General features: G+C 40.4%; 1 protein-coding gene across 1 annotated transcript in view; it reads right to left on the bottom strand.

Moving 5' to 3' along the window:
• The window catches only part of ADAM12 (ADAM metallopeptidase domain 12), a 359,777-nt gene that overhangs the window by 279,846 nt on the left and 65,600 nt on the right, over positions 1-14,331 (bottom strand). The window contains exon 3 of the mRNA XM_084841456.1: positions 2,623-2,696. Coding sequence (XP_084697582.1) covers positions 2,623-2,696 — 74 coding nt within the window. The remainder of the gene's footprint in view (positions 1-2,622; positions 2,697-14,331) is intronic.

Below are 14,331 nucleotides of genomic sequence, written 5' to 3'. Positions count from 1 at the left end.
GCAAAGGTGTTTTTACTTCATATTCTATTCTCATATCAAACACACTTGTTTAATAGTTATTTCACAATCTTTGCACAGTCCATTTACATTTCTTACACAAAAATGCATTCTTCAGAAAACCATTATCTCATGCTCCATTAGCAAAAAGAAAAGCACACATGCTATGAGTTTGTAAGCGATGAATCCACTTTAACCCTGTGTTGGTTTTTTCAGGGGCATTTCACCAGGTTTGCTACAAGTGTATACTTAGTGGGAAACTGCAGCCAAACATTGATTAGTATACATATATGATAAGCACTTATGCAAATGGGTGTTTGTCACTGTCCTATGCTAGGTGTACACCTATGTGTAAAAATGTAATCTGAAGTGAAAACTGTCCCTAGGACAGCCATTTCAAATTTCAAAGTCTAGATAGCCATACCAATTCTGGGCTTCAGAAGTTATTTATATTTTAATATTTTTCTTACAGAATATAAAACATAGTCTGGCACACAACATAGGCATACCCTAGCTGCTATCAACACTGTCCAGCCTTAAGGCCCACAGCACTTCTAAGGGTGATGACTTCCCTTTGGGACACAAATTCTTGACATGAAATATAAGATAAGGATGAGTCTACTAAGATTTCTATCTTGAAACACTGACACAATGTTACATACAATGTTTTTAGCCCCACTGCCATCTGGGGGGCCAGAAGGTTTGTCTCCCATCCACCACCATGACAGCAACCAATAATCCAGCCTAGCAAGCGTCACAGTCAGAACCTCAAGGCTTTCACTCTGATGATTCTGTTTATACCCACAGAAAACAGCCAGTCATGTATTTTGTTTTCAGACATACAAAACCTAGGAGTCCCAAATCTGGCAAAGACAGGTCACTTGCCTGTAACTGTAGTTCTTTGAGTGGGTATCTGTGCATTCATACATATGGGCTCCACGCAGGCACAGAGCACATGTGTGTGATGCACAGGGACTGCAAAGAAGAATCAAGGTAACCAGCCACACAGAAGACATCCTCTGCAAGAGCTCAGATGTCAATAATACAAAATATAATCTTAAAACACTAATGTCAGTCCTGTGCCACAGGAGCTAGTAGTCTGAGAATGACTGGATAAAAATATGTTGCCCATTTCCCATTTGACTGGAATAACTTTACACTTTTCATATAAATGTATACAAATAAACTGGCAAAGGTAAAGCCAAAAAAAGATGTTGTTGTGTTTTTTAAAAGATCATTAACCATTTCTTGAAGTTTGAGATCAAAACCATGTCATGTAAGATTTCTCTCTCCCCTCCCTCTGGTGTCCTTTCAGTTCTTTCTCCTCAGTTTCTCTCCCTCCTATTCTAATGATCACCAACTGACTTTTCTTCAACCCTTTCAGCCCTTTCTCCTCAGCTTCTCTTCCTCCTCCTCTAACTATCACCAACTAACCTTTCATCAGTCCCTTTCCCAAATTCTGTGCCAGTCCATTCATTAGCCCAGCACTCTAAGAGCTCACAAGAGTAAGCATTATTACACATGCATACACATTGTGTCACATGTTACATTTCATGCACAGTATGGAGCATATGTATTAACCTCCCCTTTGCCTCATCCCTCTCCCTTTTCCCTTTCCAAGCTGCCCAAAGCTTGAGTTTTGCACTTTTTCAAAATTTCAAATTTTTCTGCATGTCCACACTGCTCAAGCTTCAAGTTTTAAAAAAATGAGCAAAATTGGTCTAGGAGATCTCTAGTAATAAACATTACACTACCATATTCTTATATAAGGTTCTGTGTATACCATTAACTGAGTTAAGACATTTAGGAGAATAGGGTCAATGAGAATATTGAAACCAACTGAGAAGCTAGCTACATTATCCCAAACAAGATATAGGACTCCCCACCACCACAAACAGCAAGCAACGTTACCTTATTGATAGATACTGCACGTCACAGGGATTGTGTATTTCCATAAACCAGTGTTCAACAACTAGATTGGCTGGTATGCCATTCTAGGGAAACTGGGGAGATATACCAAATCTCTTTGCCATCCTCTTACTGACTTGCAACCTGTAATGTACAGATGGCTGAGGCTGAAAGACCAAGCTCAGTACACTGCCTTTCTTGTGATGAGGGAGACTGTAGGAAATATGTTGGCTGGTACAGCTTATTATATTTTTGGCAGTTTTCCCTCTCTCCAGCTGTTAGAAGGTCAGCTAGAACTTTAAAACTCTGTTATCCACTAGAAGTGAATGGCAAACCAACTGGTGACTGTCACTGGGCCAGACTTAGATCACAGGCTATCTGTTGCCAAAATAAGCAGGGATATCAAAAGGGAGCAATAAAGATATACACTTTTTTTTCCAGTTGTCCCTAATAATGTGAATGGGGGCTACAGGTATTGTGTGTTGGGGCAGGAGGTGAAGCAGGCTTAAAGCAATGCCAAAAGAGATCATCTTGTTTTAAAGAAGAAGGAAAAGACTCTAGAAATATGGTTGCATGCATCTATTTTTCTAAAACTAGATAGCAGATTGGGCCACAGTTCCTCATGCATTACAAACATACATAACCCATCAATTTTAACTTTGTAATCCACTCACTAACACTACTAGACTGCAAGGAATACAAATTCAAACTACTTACTCATTTCTCTCCAGACTGATGACAAGTTGCTCACTTTTAGCTTGTATAAGAAATTTCAGCATTGCTGGGTGAGTCTGAAAAATGAAATGGAAGAGTAATTCCATTACTGCAAAAAGAAAATGCAACCACCCCTGCTTTGTGACAGGCACAGAGGTTGCAAGAACAGGCCCTTAACATAAGAAGAGAGAGTGCAACAAGAGCAGGAGGAGGATGGGACTTAAAGTAAAACGTAAATAGCAAAGGGTAAATAGCAATAGTAGGGTTTTGAATCCCTTTTGCATTTCAACCATAGCTAGCATCTCAACATTTATTTTCTTTGACAATGAATTTAAATTTATGCTGTCCAATCATAGAAACCCTTAAATATGTTAATTTTATTGATTTAGTACTTCTCAAGAGAAATTAAAATGTGCACCTGAACTGTAGATTGATAGACCAATCACTTTATACTGGTACAGACCTCAGAATGACTGATTGACGGCACGCCCTTGAACTATAAGTGTAATTCAGAAAATAGGAACCTGTCAAAATTAAAAACTTTATTGGAGAGAATGGTGTGTCTGTGTGTGTACACACAAACCTGTAAATGTTTTAGAATTTCAGATCTTGCATCCTAGTGCAAAAGGTGTGCAAGAAGATTTTTTTTAAGCTACTGCATGATTGGAGAAAAGCACCACTGCTCATGTACAAATCCATATAAGTATTTAAATAAGATCTCTGGATCAGGAAATGGTGTCGAATTCATAATTCAAGGTGATATACAGTTTTACCTCATGCATCCTCTTGTACTGTCAAACCAGGCTAGAATGAGCACAAATTGTATAAGACAGGAGTGGGCAACCTGTGGCCTTCCAGATGGTTTGGCCTACAACTCCCATCATTCCTCACCACTGGTTAAACTGGCTAGAGCTAATGGGAATAATTGGCCAAAACATCTGGAGGGCCACAAGTTGTCCACCTTTGATACAGGACAAAGACAGGAGGGGGTTATTTGTCAGGACAATGGGATCCTCTGCTCATTACACCAGGTCTCTCCTGGTTGCCCTGCTTGTAATAATGTAAATTATTAGTCTCATATGACGCATACCACATGACTCTTGAGAGGGAGTTTCCCTGGAAAACCGCATGAAGGACTGAAGGCTTTTGCTGATTCAAATGCACTAAACCCTCTAGCTGTATTCCCCTATCCATGAGGCAAATACATCACAGACAGGAGATGGGGACCCTGAGTTTAGTTAACTAGCATTTCCCATGACCTTCTCCCGTCCATGGGGGAAACTGCCTTATGAAGCATGCACACATACTGGGATCCATGACAGCTTCCACCCACCCACTTAAAGTGCTAGGAGCATCACTGTTAGAGTAGGAGGATCTCCATTTTCCATATCTTTGTTAAGTGACTTCCTTAGGGCTGTGTGGGAGAGGACAGGTACAGCAGGCTCTCTTAGACCAGGGGCTGGCTTGTGATCCTATGAAATCAGATAGGATTTCCTAAGAAAGTGGGAGTAAATTTGGAGAGAGTAGTTAATGGGGTGCAAGATTTCCCATGAACTCTCAGAAAATACTGTTGCAGCCTGGCTGTCTCAGGCACACAATTAAGAATGTCTAGGCTTTTAAAAACAAAGAAACACGGTAAATCGCATCTAGATTCCTCTGTTTTATATATCAATACTGCAGATTTAGAAGCACCTCTTATCATGCAAGTAAGCAGCTAGATTAAAGTACGGCATTCAAGTGAACTTTCCAATAACTGGATCCTTCTACCATACTATATAAATGAGTCAAGCCAAGCCTTGGCATTCACCAGGCACAGGGGACTCATTTATAGTCATGAATATTTAGAGGCAATCTTGATTACCGCTGTAATATTAGGTAAATAGTTCCCAAGTCCTAGCAGATATAAATATTGTAGAACTTGGAAAGGACAAAACAGAATTAAGATACTGTAGTAGCATAATGGATTCTACTAGGAATGAGACTGTCCTCGTAATATGCAAAATGAAGAACATGGTTATTCATGAATTCTCCAAAGATGTTAATTGTCAGACAATTATTATTAGGTTCTATTTAGTTACTGTATGTATCATTGCATCTATTTAGGTGCTGTATGTATCATTTCATACTCTCATAAGAGAAGGCAAACTGTCTTTGATGAGAGCATCTTATTTTGAAGTACATATATTTACCCTTTCAAGTATTACATTGCTTTCTATTAGTTCAGGAGCAACAGAGGTCATTCTGAAGAACAAGGGCTTGAATTTTTGCAGGTCTTAGAGGTTCCACATAAGTGCTTGGAATGAGTCATGACATTCAGGGGAACATGATATCCACAAGACAGGAGACTGTGCTGACCTGGGTATTATGCCCATGTCACAAACAATTAGGTCAGCACTGATAATTAAGATCAGAGTGTTAAATGTTCTGCATAGGATGTTTCAAATTACATTTGCTTCTTGAAAACTGGGATGACATCCACTTCAGTACATCTTGCCCCAAACAAGTGTTGAACCAAGCAAAATATAACTTTTCTGCACAAATGTGAAGTGCTTCATTTTCTGCATAGCATAATCCACAAAGAATATATAGTACCGCAATATGCAAAATATTTTATGTCTCCTGAGAGAGGTTAAAAAAAAACCTGGGCTTGTTTATTTTAGCCACAAATTACATAGTCTTTAGCTATATAGAGCATCTGGGTTGAAATAAATGGAGCAAAGAATAAAAGGAACCTGGTGGTCGGAGTCTACTACCGGCCACCCAATCAAGGAGAAGACAAGGATGAAACTTTTGAAAAGCAAATAGCCAATGTTTTAAGGAAGCATGATGTAGTAGTAATGGGGGACTTCAATTTCCCCGATATTTGTTGGGAGACAAATTCTGCAAAACATGGCCCCTCCAGGAAATTCCTGACTTGTGTGGCGGATAACTTCCTCCTACAGAAAGTAGAGGAAGGAACTAGAGGATCGGCTATCCTTGACTTGATCCTAACCAACAGAGATGACTTAGTGGATAAAGTAGCAGTTACAGGAACTCTGGGGGAAAGCGACCATGTTGTACTTGAGTTCTTGGTTCTAAGGGAAGCAAAAGCCGAGTGTACTCAAACGCGTACCCTGGATTTTAGGAAAGCTGATTTTAATAAACTCAGAACAATGATCAGTAAGGTCCCATGGCAAGCAATGCTAGCGAGAAAAGGAGTCCAAGATGGGTGGGAACTTTTAAAAAAGGAAATTCTCAAGGCACAATCACAAACAATTCCAACAAGGAGAAAAGGTGGAAGACAACAGAAGAAGCCAATGTGGCTTCACAAAAAGCTTAGGGATGACCTGAAAACAAAAAAGGACACATATAGGAAGTGGAAAGAAGGCCAAGTAACAAAGGAAGAGTACAGGCAGGTAGCACAGAATTGCAGGGATGGCGTCAGGAAGGCTAAAGCGGAGAACGAGGTGAGGTTAGCGAGGGATGCTAAAAACAACAAAAAGGCTTTCTTCAGCTACGTGCATAGTAAAAGGCAGAGGAAAGAAATGGTTGTTCAGCTATTAAATAAGGATGGCAAAATGATAACAGAGGACAAAGAAAAGGCAGAGGTGCTCAATTCCTACTTTGGCTCAGTCTTCTCCCAAAAGAGGGTCTATGACCCCACTGGCAAAGGCGAAGTACAGGCTGAAGGGGCAGGATTGCAGCTTGAGATCGACAGGCATATGGTCAAGGAACACCTCATTACTTTGAATGAGTTCAAATCTCCAGGGCCAGATGAACTGGATCCTAGAGTCATAAAGGAACTGGCAGAAGAACTCTCAGAACCGCTGTCTATTCTCTTTGAGAAATCATGGAGGACCGGGGAAGTGCCAGATGACTGGAGGAGGGCTAACGTTGTCCCTATCTTCAAAAAGGGTAAAAAGGAGGAACCTGGGAACTACAGACCAGTCAGTCTGACATCAATCCCTGGGAAAATTCTGGAGCAGATCATAAAGCAATCCATCTGGAAGCACCTTGACAACAATGCCGTGATTACTCGAAGCCAACATGGATTTGTCAAAAACAAGTCCTGCCAGACAAATCTGATCTCATTTTTTGATCAAGTCACCTCCCTTGTAGACCGTGGGAATGCTGTAGACATCATATACCTCGACTTCAGCAAAGCTTTCGACAAAGTGCCCCATGATATCCTGATGAGCAAACTAGCTCGAAGTGGGCTAGATGAAACAACGATCCGGTGGATCCACAGTTGGCTACAGAATCGGACTCAAAGAGTGCTTATCAATGGGACCTTCTCAAGCTGGGGAGAGGTAACGAGTGGGGTACCGCAGGGCTCAGTCCTGGGCCCAGTGCTCTTCAACATTTTTATTAATGACTTGGAGGAGGAGGTGCAGGGAATGCTGATCAAATTTGCAGATGACACAAAATTGGGAGGGATAGCTAATACTTTGGAAGACAGAAACAGAATTCAAAGTGATCTGGATAGACTGGAGTGTTGGGCAGAAAACAACAGAATGGCATTTAATAGGGACAAATGCCAAGTTCTGCACCTAGGAAAAAGAAACCAAATGCACAGTTACAAGATGGGGGATACGTGGCTCAACCACACTACGAGCGAGAAGGATCTTGGAATTGTCGTCGATCACAAGCTGAATATGAGCCAACAATGTGATGTGGCTGCAAAAAAGGCAAATGCTATTTTGGGCTGCATTCATAGAAGCATCGCTTCCAAATCCCGGGAAGTACTAGTTCCCCTCTACTCAGCACTGGTTAGGCCTCATCTGGAGTACTGTGTCCAGTTCTGGGCACCACACTTTAAGAAGGATGCAGACAAGCTGGAGAGGGTTCAAAGGAGGGCAACAAAGATGATCAGGGGACTGGAAACAAAGCCCTATGAAGAGAGACTGAAAGAACTGGGCATGTTTAGCCTTGAGAAGAGAAGACTGAGGGGAGATATGATAGCACTCTTCAAGTACTTGAAAGGTTGTCACAGAGAAGAAGGCCAGGATCTCTTCTTGATCATCCCAGAGTGCAGGACACGGAATAATGGGCTCAAGTTACAGGAAGCCAGATTCCGACTGAACATCAGGAAAAACTTCCTGAGTGTCAGAGCAATACGGCAATGGAACCAATTACCTGGGGAGGTGGTGGGCTCTCCCACACTGGAGGCCTTCAAGACGAGGCTGGACAGCCATTTGTCAGGGATGCTCTGACTTGGATTCCTGCATTGAGCAGGGGGTTGGACTCGATGGCCTTGTAGGCCCCTTCCAACCCTACTATTCTATGATTCTATGATTCTATAGTCTCTACCAGCAAGTAACCTTTATGTTCCACCTCCCACAATGACAATAAAAAGGGCTTTCTTATGACAACAGGAATGACAGAAATGAAACATTTAAGAATGCTAAAATAGTAGTTCATTAATGCTTGGTTTTTACCATGAATGAATCCACTGATTAAGGTTCATATGGGCTTCTTTTCTATGGATTCAATGAGACTAGTGAGGTATTGTCTTAAAAAATAATCTATGCTGTTTATGATCTATAATAATAAAAGAGGATGTGTGCCTATTTGCCATCAACAGTGCCAAGACGTGAAACCTAGACACCAGAAACTTGGCACGCATACTAAGGGGACCCTAAGGGTATGCACCATGGGGTTTTTAGAAAATGCATTAATTGTAATTCATTTAGGGAGCAATCCTATGGCCACTAGACACTGTCTAGAGGGCCATAGGATATGCTAATTTCTGGGAACCGACCTCAGAGCCCGCGCTTCGAGGTCGGTTCCTGAAAAACTGACCTCTCCCCTCGTCTGTGCTGCCTCGGAGGCAGTGCGGAGAAGCCCCATCCTCTGTGCTTGGAAGACGAGCGTGGAGTGACTGAAAGGGGGCGTTCTGGGGTGGGGAGAGTGGAGCTGCGTGTACGACACATCCAATGTGTCGTACGGCAGCTTCCTGTCCCAGTTGCCCCCCCCCACCGCTAGGCAGCCAAAAACAGCTGTCTAGCAAAAAAATAGCAAGGCAGGAGAGGCACGGAGGGAACGATCCCCCCATGCCTCTCCTGCCTTGCTTTGGGTAGGTGATCACCTCTGAGTTTGGAGGCGGCTGCCTATCTTGATAGGTTTGTGCCCTTAATGTGTCCATGTAGTTGAAGGTGGCAGTAACATCTTCAGCTACTAGAGCCAGACTTCCTTAACCAGCACATAGCTTTGCAGTCCATACAGTTTGAAGCCAGGTGATATTAGTAGGCCGAGGGACAGAGCTATACACCTGCCTCTCACCCCTGCTGTGGGGCAGCCCCCCTCAGGGGAATGGAGTGGACAGCCCCCTTCCTCAGGGGCCCATAGTAGTGACCAGGGCAGGGGCTGTTCCTAGGACAGAAAAGGAGTGATCTGTAGGTTGTCTGGGGGAATGACATGTGGTAGGGAATTTGGTGATGTCAGGGGACTTTGGAGCACTGTAGTGGCCTTGAGGGGTTGAAGGTTGTACAGCCACTGACCTATCTCGACCAGTTTCAGCAGAGCTGGCAGTAAAAACTTGATACAAATATTGAAAACAACGTGTTCTATTTACACACTTAATTCTAAACTAAAAGAATCGGACACAAGGATCATTCAGGGAAGCAGGCAGCATGGTACAGTAACTTTAAAAAATGCAAGTAGTTAAAACAAAACTTAAATGTTAATATTACATTGTAACTTGAATGTTAATAGCCTTGAATTTAACAAAACGTGAATGATAGCTATTTAGGCTTAGCCTGACAGCAAGGGCTTCTGTCAAGTTGGTCAGAAGCAACAATTTGCAACCTCAGCTTCCAGGTATAGTGTCTTAACAAGAGCACTTCAGAGAATGAATTCCTATTATTTCCATTCTTTCTGGATCATAAAGACTGACTGACCATCCTTACTTCAGTCTTGTCTTGATTCACTTTTAATCAGCTTGCTCCAGTCTCCAACCACGACTAAACAACAGAGGGGGCACAGAGACTGCAGAACTTTAGTGAGCTGAAGAGGAGAGACAGAGCTATGTTCTAAGGAGAGAAAGAGCTAAGTTTATAGTCATGGTCACCACTTGTAGCGGTGACCATGTCTATAAAATGCTGCCAAGTAGCACCATGTACTGGTTGTACAGAATGCAGGATGGAAGAGAACCACATTGATCTCTTAGGAAATGTTCCACAAGGATGACAGGCAAGCCCATCTCCATCACCATGAATTTTCCTGCCAGGAACTAGCAAACCACTCTTGAACCCTCTCCTGAATGCTACTGGGTAGTCAGAAATCTAGCCAACATTATAAGATCATAGGCCACAGGAAGATCTAAAGGTTGAACTGAACATGATGGTTACAATTCCAATCATGCAATTAACATTTTTAAAAGTATACATAGCAGCCATGGGCACCAAATCTTCAAAGAACAGCTGGGGAGGGGGATTTTCATCAGGACAATGGCAGGGGGGAAGGCTATAACTCCCTCTCTCCACCACCCCTGGGTCCTGATTAGGGATGTATGGACTGTGTAAAATCTGCTCTGTCTGTGTTTTGTGGATTGTCAGACACCTTTTGTTCTGTTGCCCGCTCACAGACGGATGCGATTTTTTTCGTCATGTGGAAAAATATGCAAATAATTACATAAGAGGTTTTGTAACAATTTACACAAATTACTTTAGTACATATCATTTAGCATATTGTCCCCCATTCCATTCAACTTTTCTGCAGCAGAAACATGCGTATTTTCCTACAAATAAATATGCATACATTTTGGGAAAGTAAAAACAACATCCCAAAGTCCACGGACTCCATGTGGCCTGAGGGGGTTGCTCCGCAGCGGATTTGGCAGATCAGATTCTTAGAAATCTGAGCTCATTTTAGTCCGTCTGAAATTTCTCCAGCAGCCCTAGTCCAGATGCTGTTCAGACCCCCTTTGGCTGCTATTTACTCTTTTAAAAACTAACACATTGATTGCATTTACACAACTAATGCCACAGCTAGTTTAGCCCAGATAGGGTGTAGTTTCTCCATCAATTCCTAGATGATAATAGTCAATGAAAGCCACAAGCAAAGTCTCAGTGTCTTAGGGTCAAACTACACATTACATATGTAGATTATCCTCTGTGGAGATTATCCTTTTTAAAAAGAAAAGTATCCATTCATTTTCATTTCGTGTATTATATTTCTATAATGCCCCATACTCTCTGGGCCGTTCACAAAAATTAAATCACCATTAAAGTACATTATATAAAGTATAAAACCATTCACATAATGACACAGAACAAACAGCACACACAACAACGTAATATACCCAACATTCATGTTAGATCAATTGTATCAGTTTTTCTTATTTTTTTAACCCAAGGCTTTTCCCAAGAAAACCCAAGAAAATCAGGCTTTTCTTCTTTTTTTAACCCAACTATACATGGGGTGGTGGTAGATTTCAAGGAAAAACTGGTTTAGAAGAAAATTTAATCCTCTTGGTGCATGGTGATCTCGATCTGAAACAGGGCCACGCACATTTACTCTAGAGGGGAAAAAAAGTTATCCTCACCTACATGCTACACCACTAATGTAATGTGTAGTTTGACCTTTCTGTTTATCAAAATCCAGAATGGCAGAGAGACAGAAACAGATAGCATTAACATGTGCTTGAAGGTGAAAAGCAGCTACAAACTCAGCTACCTTATGCAAAAAAGAAAAGGAAAGGGAAAAAAAGGAATATGGAGCCATAATTGACTCAAGAGTCCATACCAAGGTGTAGCGATATTTTTTTTTAGTCCAAATAACTGCAGCCTTGAGACTTTTCATAACCATGCTCCCCTTTGGGGACACAGTAATTACTCAGTTAGCAAACAACCCAGCTTCTTTTGACTGGATTTCATCAGTCAGAATGGGCATAGGTCAACTCTTCAATGGGAATTCAATAAAAAGTTAATTCAAAGTGGATCTGTAGTCCTTTGCATAGTGAAACTGCAGGGGAACAGACCAGGGATTGACTAGAATCCAGTGGGATCAGAACATTAGCTTGCAGGAAAGTTGTTCCATATCTCAAATCATTCTGGTTGCCCTTTTCTCCACCTTTTCAAGCTCTACAATTTCCTTTTTGAGATATAGCAATGAGAACTGTACAGTGCATTCCAGCTGTGGCTGAACCATAGATTTATTTAGCAGCATTATGATAGTGGCCATTTTATTCTCAATCCCATACATGGACTGCGCCTTTTTTTTAGTGTCACCACACACTGAGTTGATGTTTTCATTGATCTATCCATCACTCTTTCCTGGTTAGTCGCCTCTATTCTTCACAAAGCTCCATTCTTAATTAGGAAAGGGTTCTTAAAGCCTGATCTTTATTAATTTGATTTCTTAAAATCTCAGCATTGGAACAACTGTTGCAAAAAGCTGATTGGAACCAGTTTGTGCTGTGACCTCAGATAGCCAAATACAACTTAATTTGGTTCATCTTAATTCAGATTCTAATCCAAATTGAATTTATTTCAACAACCCTGCAGGACTAATAACAGATAGTTTGCTTCTCTGAATGAACTCTCAAGGTTAGACAGCTTGATGTACAGTCAGTTGAATTACTTGGCTTTATTCGCCTATTATTCTCTCCTCCTGGATTCTCACCCTTTATTTCAAGCCAATTACTATGTTCCATAACCCAGGTTTCATGCCTGGATCACTTAGCACTAACTTCAAGCTCTCCAAACATCTCTCTGTAAAATGTGACCAAGCTGAAATATTTTTTGTCAATTTATAACTGTAGTTATGCAGTCATTCTAGATGTGTGTTCCACTTTTGCATGATCTATATAGAATTTAGGCCAAAAGTGAAGAGCAAGCAGTTAACCTTCCTCTTTTTAAAATTTCCATTGTCTTTGGTGTCTTTTGAAGATGATAAATGAAATAAGTAGAAAAACAGATAAAGCATATTATTATTTTTTAAATGAAAGGGGAGATTTCACCCCTGATCTCAGAGTATATACTGGATAATGCAAGAAAAATGGCTCATGGCTGCATTTCTGAGGAGCATTAATTATTTTTACATGTGGAAGAACAATGGCCTACTAGAAATATTGATTTTGACAGTTTCCTAGTGAAGTACACATAAAGGCAAGGCAAGTTGTATCAACTCAAGGACAGAAATATAGCATTTTGACTAATTATAAAGTGGGACAACTTGTGTATATTTCCTGAGCAAACTAAAAGTTATCACTACAAGTTCCAGTAACAATAAAGTTCCAAAGTTATTGTCTAAAACCTACTCTACAGGGCAAAAGAGTGGAATCATGTGAACAATATTTCTTCTTGTGTATTATCAACTTGAAATATTAGGGTAAACCAAGTCTTTCAGCATATTTTAAAAAGGCAGATTGGATTTACATCAATGTTTCTTTCTTTTGATGGTCTAAAATGGAAACTCCTAGAGCTACATATAACTTTACTGTAGAAAGAAGTTCCCATGCTGAGTTTGCCAGCAAAATCAAAATGTTCTTTTACTGAAAACAACAACAACAATAAAACCCTTTCCTTCACATTTAAGGGATGGAAGTTTGATGAATTTATAACACACATTGCATAACAGCAGTACATCCAAATATGTAAAACTGATAAATCCTTTACCACTAATCCATTTTGAAGAGGGGGTTTTTGAAAAAAAAAATCTGGAATGTTAAGATACAAGAAATAACTATTATGAACATTACATTCTTGAAGTGTTAATGTAGTATAAGGGAGATTTTCATTAGGAATTACTTACATACATTAGTATACTGTGTGTGAGAAAAGCTTATATTTAGCTAGAAATATCAATTCCTCCTTCTGTTTGATGTATATGAAGGAATATAACCAAGAAAGAAATAAAAGTCAATCAATTACTACAGTTGGATTCAGGGGCAATGCTGACAGTTTAGGCCTTTAGAGAAAAAATAAAATCAATGCATCCCAGCTGGTTAAGAGAGCACAGTCTGAAAGAAACCTCTCAAAAGGCATTTGTAAAAGTATATAAAGGAGAGAGAGGGGCTTACGGTAATCTTTCGTTGCTTTTTATCCCAGGGGGTAAGGAAAGGAAAACTATACTTGCTTGTTTATTGAACTGCTTGCATTGTGAGACTCAAAATGCTTTAATTATTTGGACTCAGTTCTTCAGAAAATTCAAAATGTTTTCCAATTCACATTCTAAATAATATTTCTGGGGTGTTTTGAATGGGAAATTGTGGATCTCTCACTTCATAAGTGGGTAAAATAAATAAATATAAATAAATACAATGTTTTATTTAGTTGTAAATTAACATGGATAAGTGGTCAGATTCGCATCAATGTTTAGGAAATATATGAAGAAATATGATGGGAAACTTGGTTTAAATCAATTATTTTAATTGGCCTTTTCCCCTTCTAATTTAAATCTTGATTTAAATCAATCTAGCCTGCTCCTTATGCAGTGCCCCGGGCTACTGAACTGGCTTTCAGTTTGAAACTCACTGTCCCAAATGGTAGGGTCAACAAGACTGCACAGGGAGGAAGATAATGATTGTCATATTAATAACAGTGGAAGAGCCATTAGTTAAGAGATTAAAAGCATTTCTCATCTTTAAATCGCCGTTTCCTGTGAGTTGCTTAAGTGAGAGATTGCATATGCATATTCATCATTTGGTGACTGCAGCATCAAGAGCTGAACTGAACTGGGCTGCTACGGAGAGATTCAGAACTTGTCTGAAGCAAAGCAGGTCTTCTCCAA

Source organism: Heloderma suspectum, chromosome 3 (genome assembly GCF_057233095.1).
Source record: "Heloderma suspectum isolate Gila_16-S chromosome 3, 16-S_ref, whole genome shotgun sequence".
NCBI classification, from domain to species: Eukaryota; Metazoa; Chordata; class Lepidosauria; order Squamata; family Helodermatidae; genus Heloderma; species Heloderma suspectum.
Note: the sequence above shows the minus strand (reverse complement) of the source record. Positions and strands in the feature narration are given on the sequence as shown.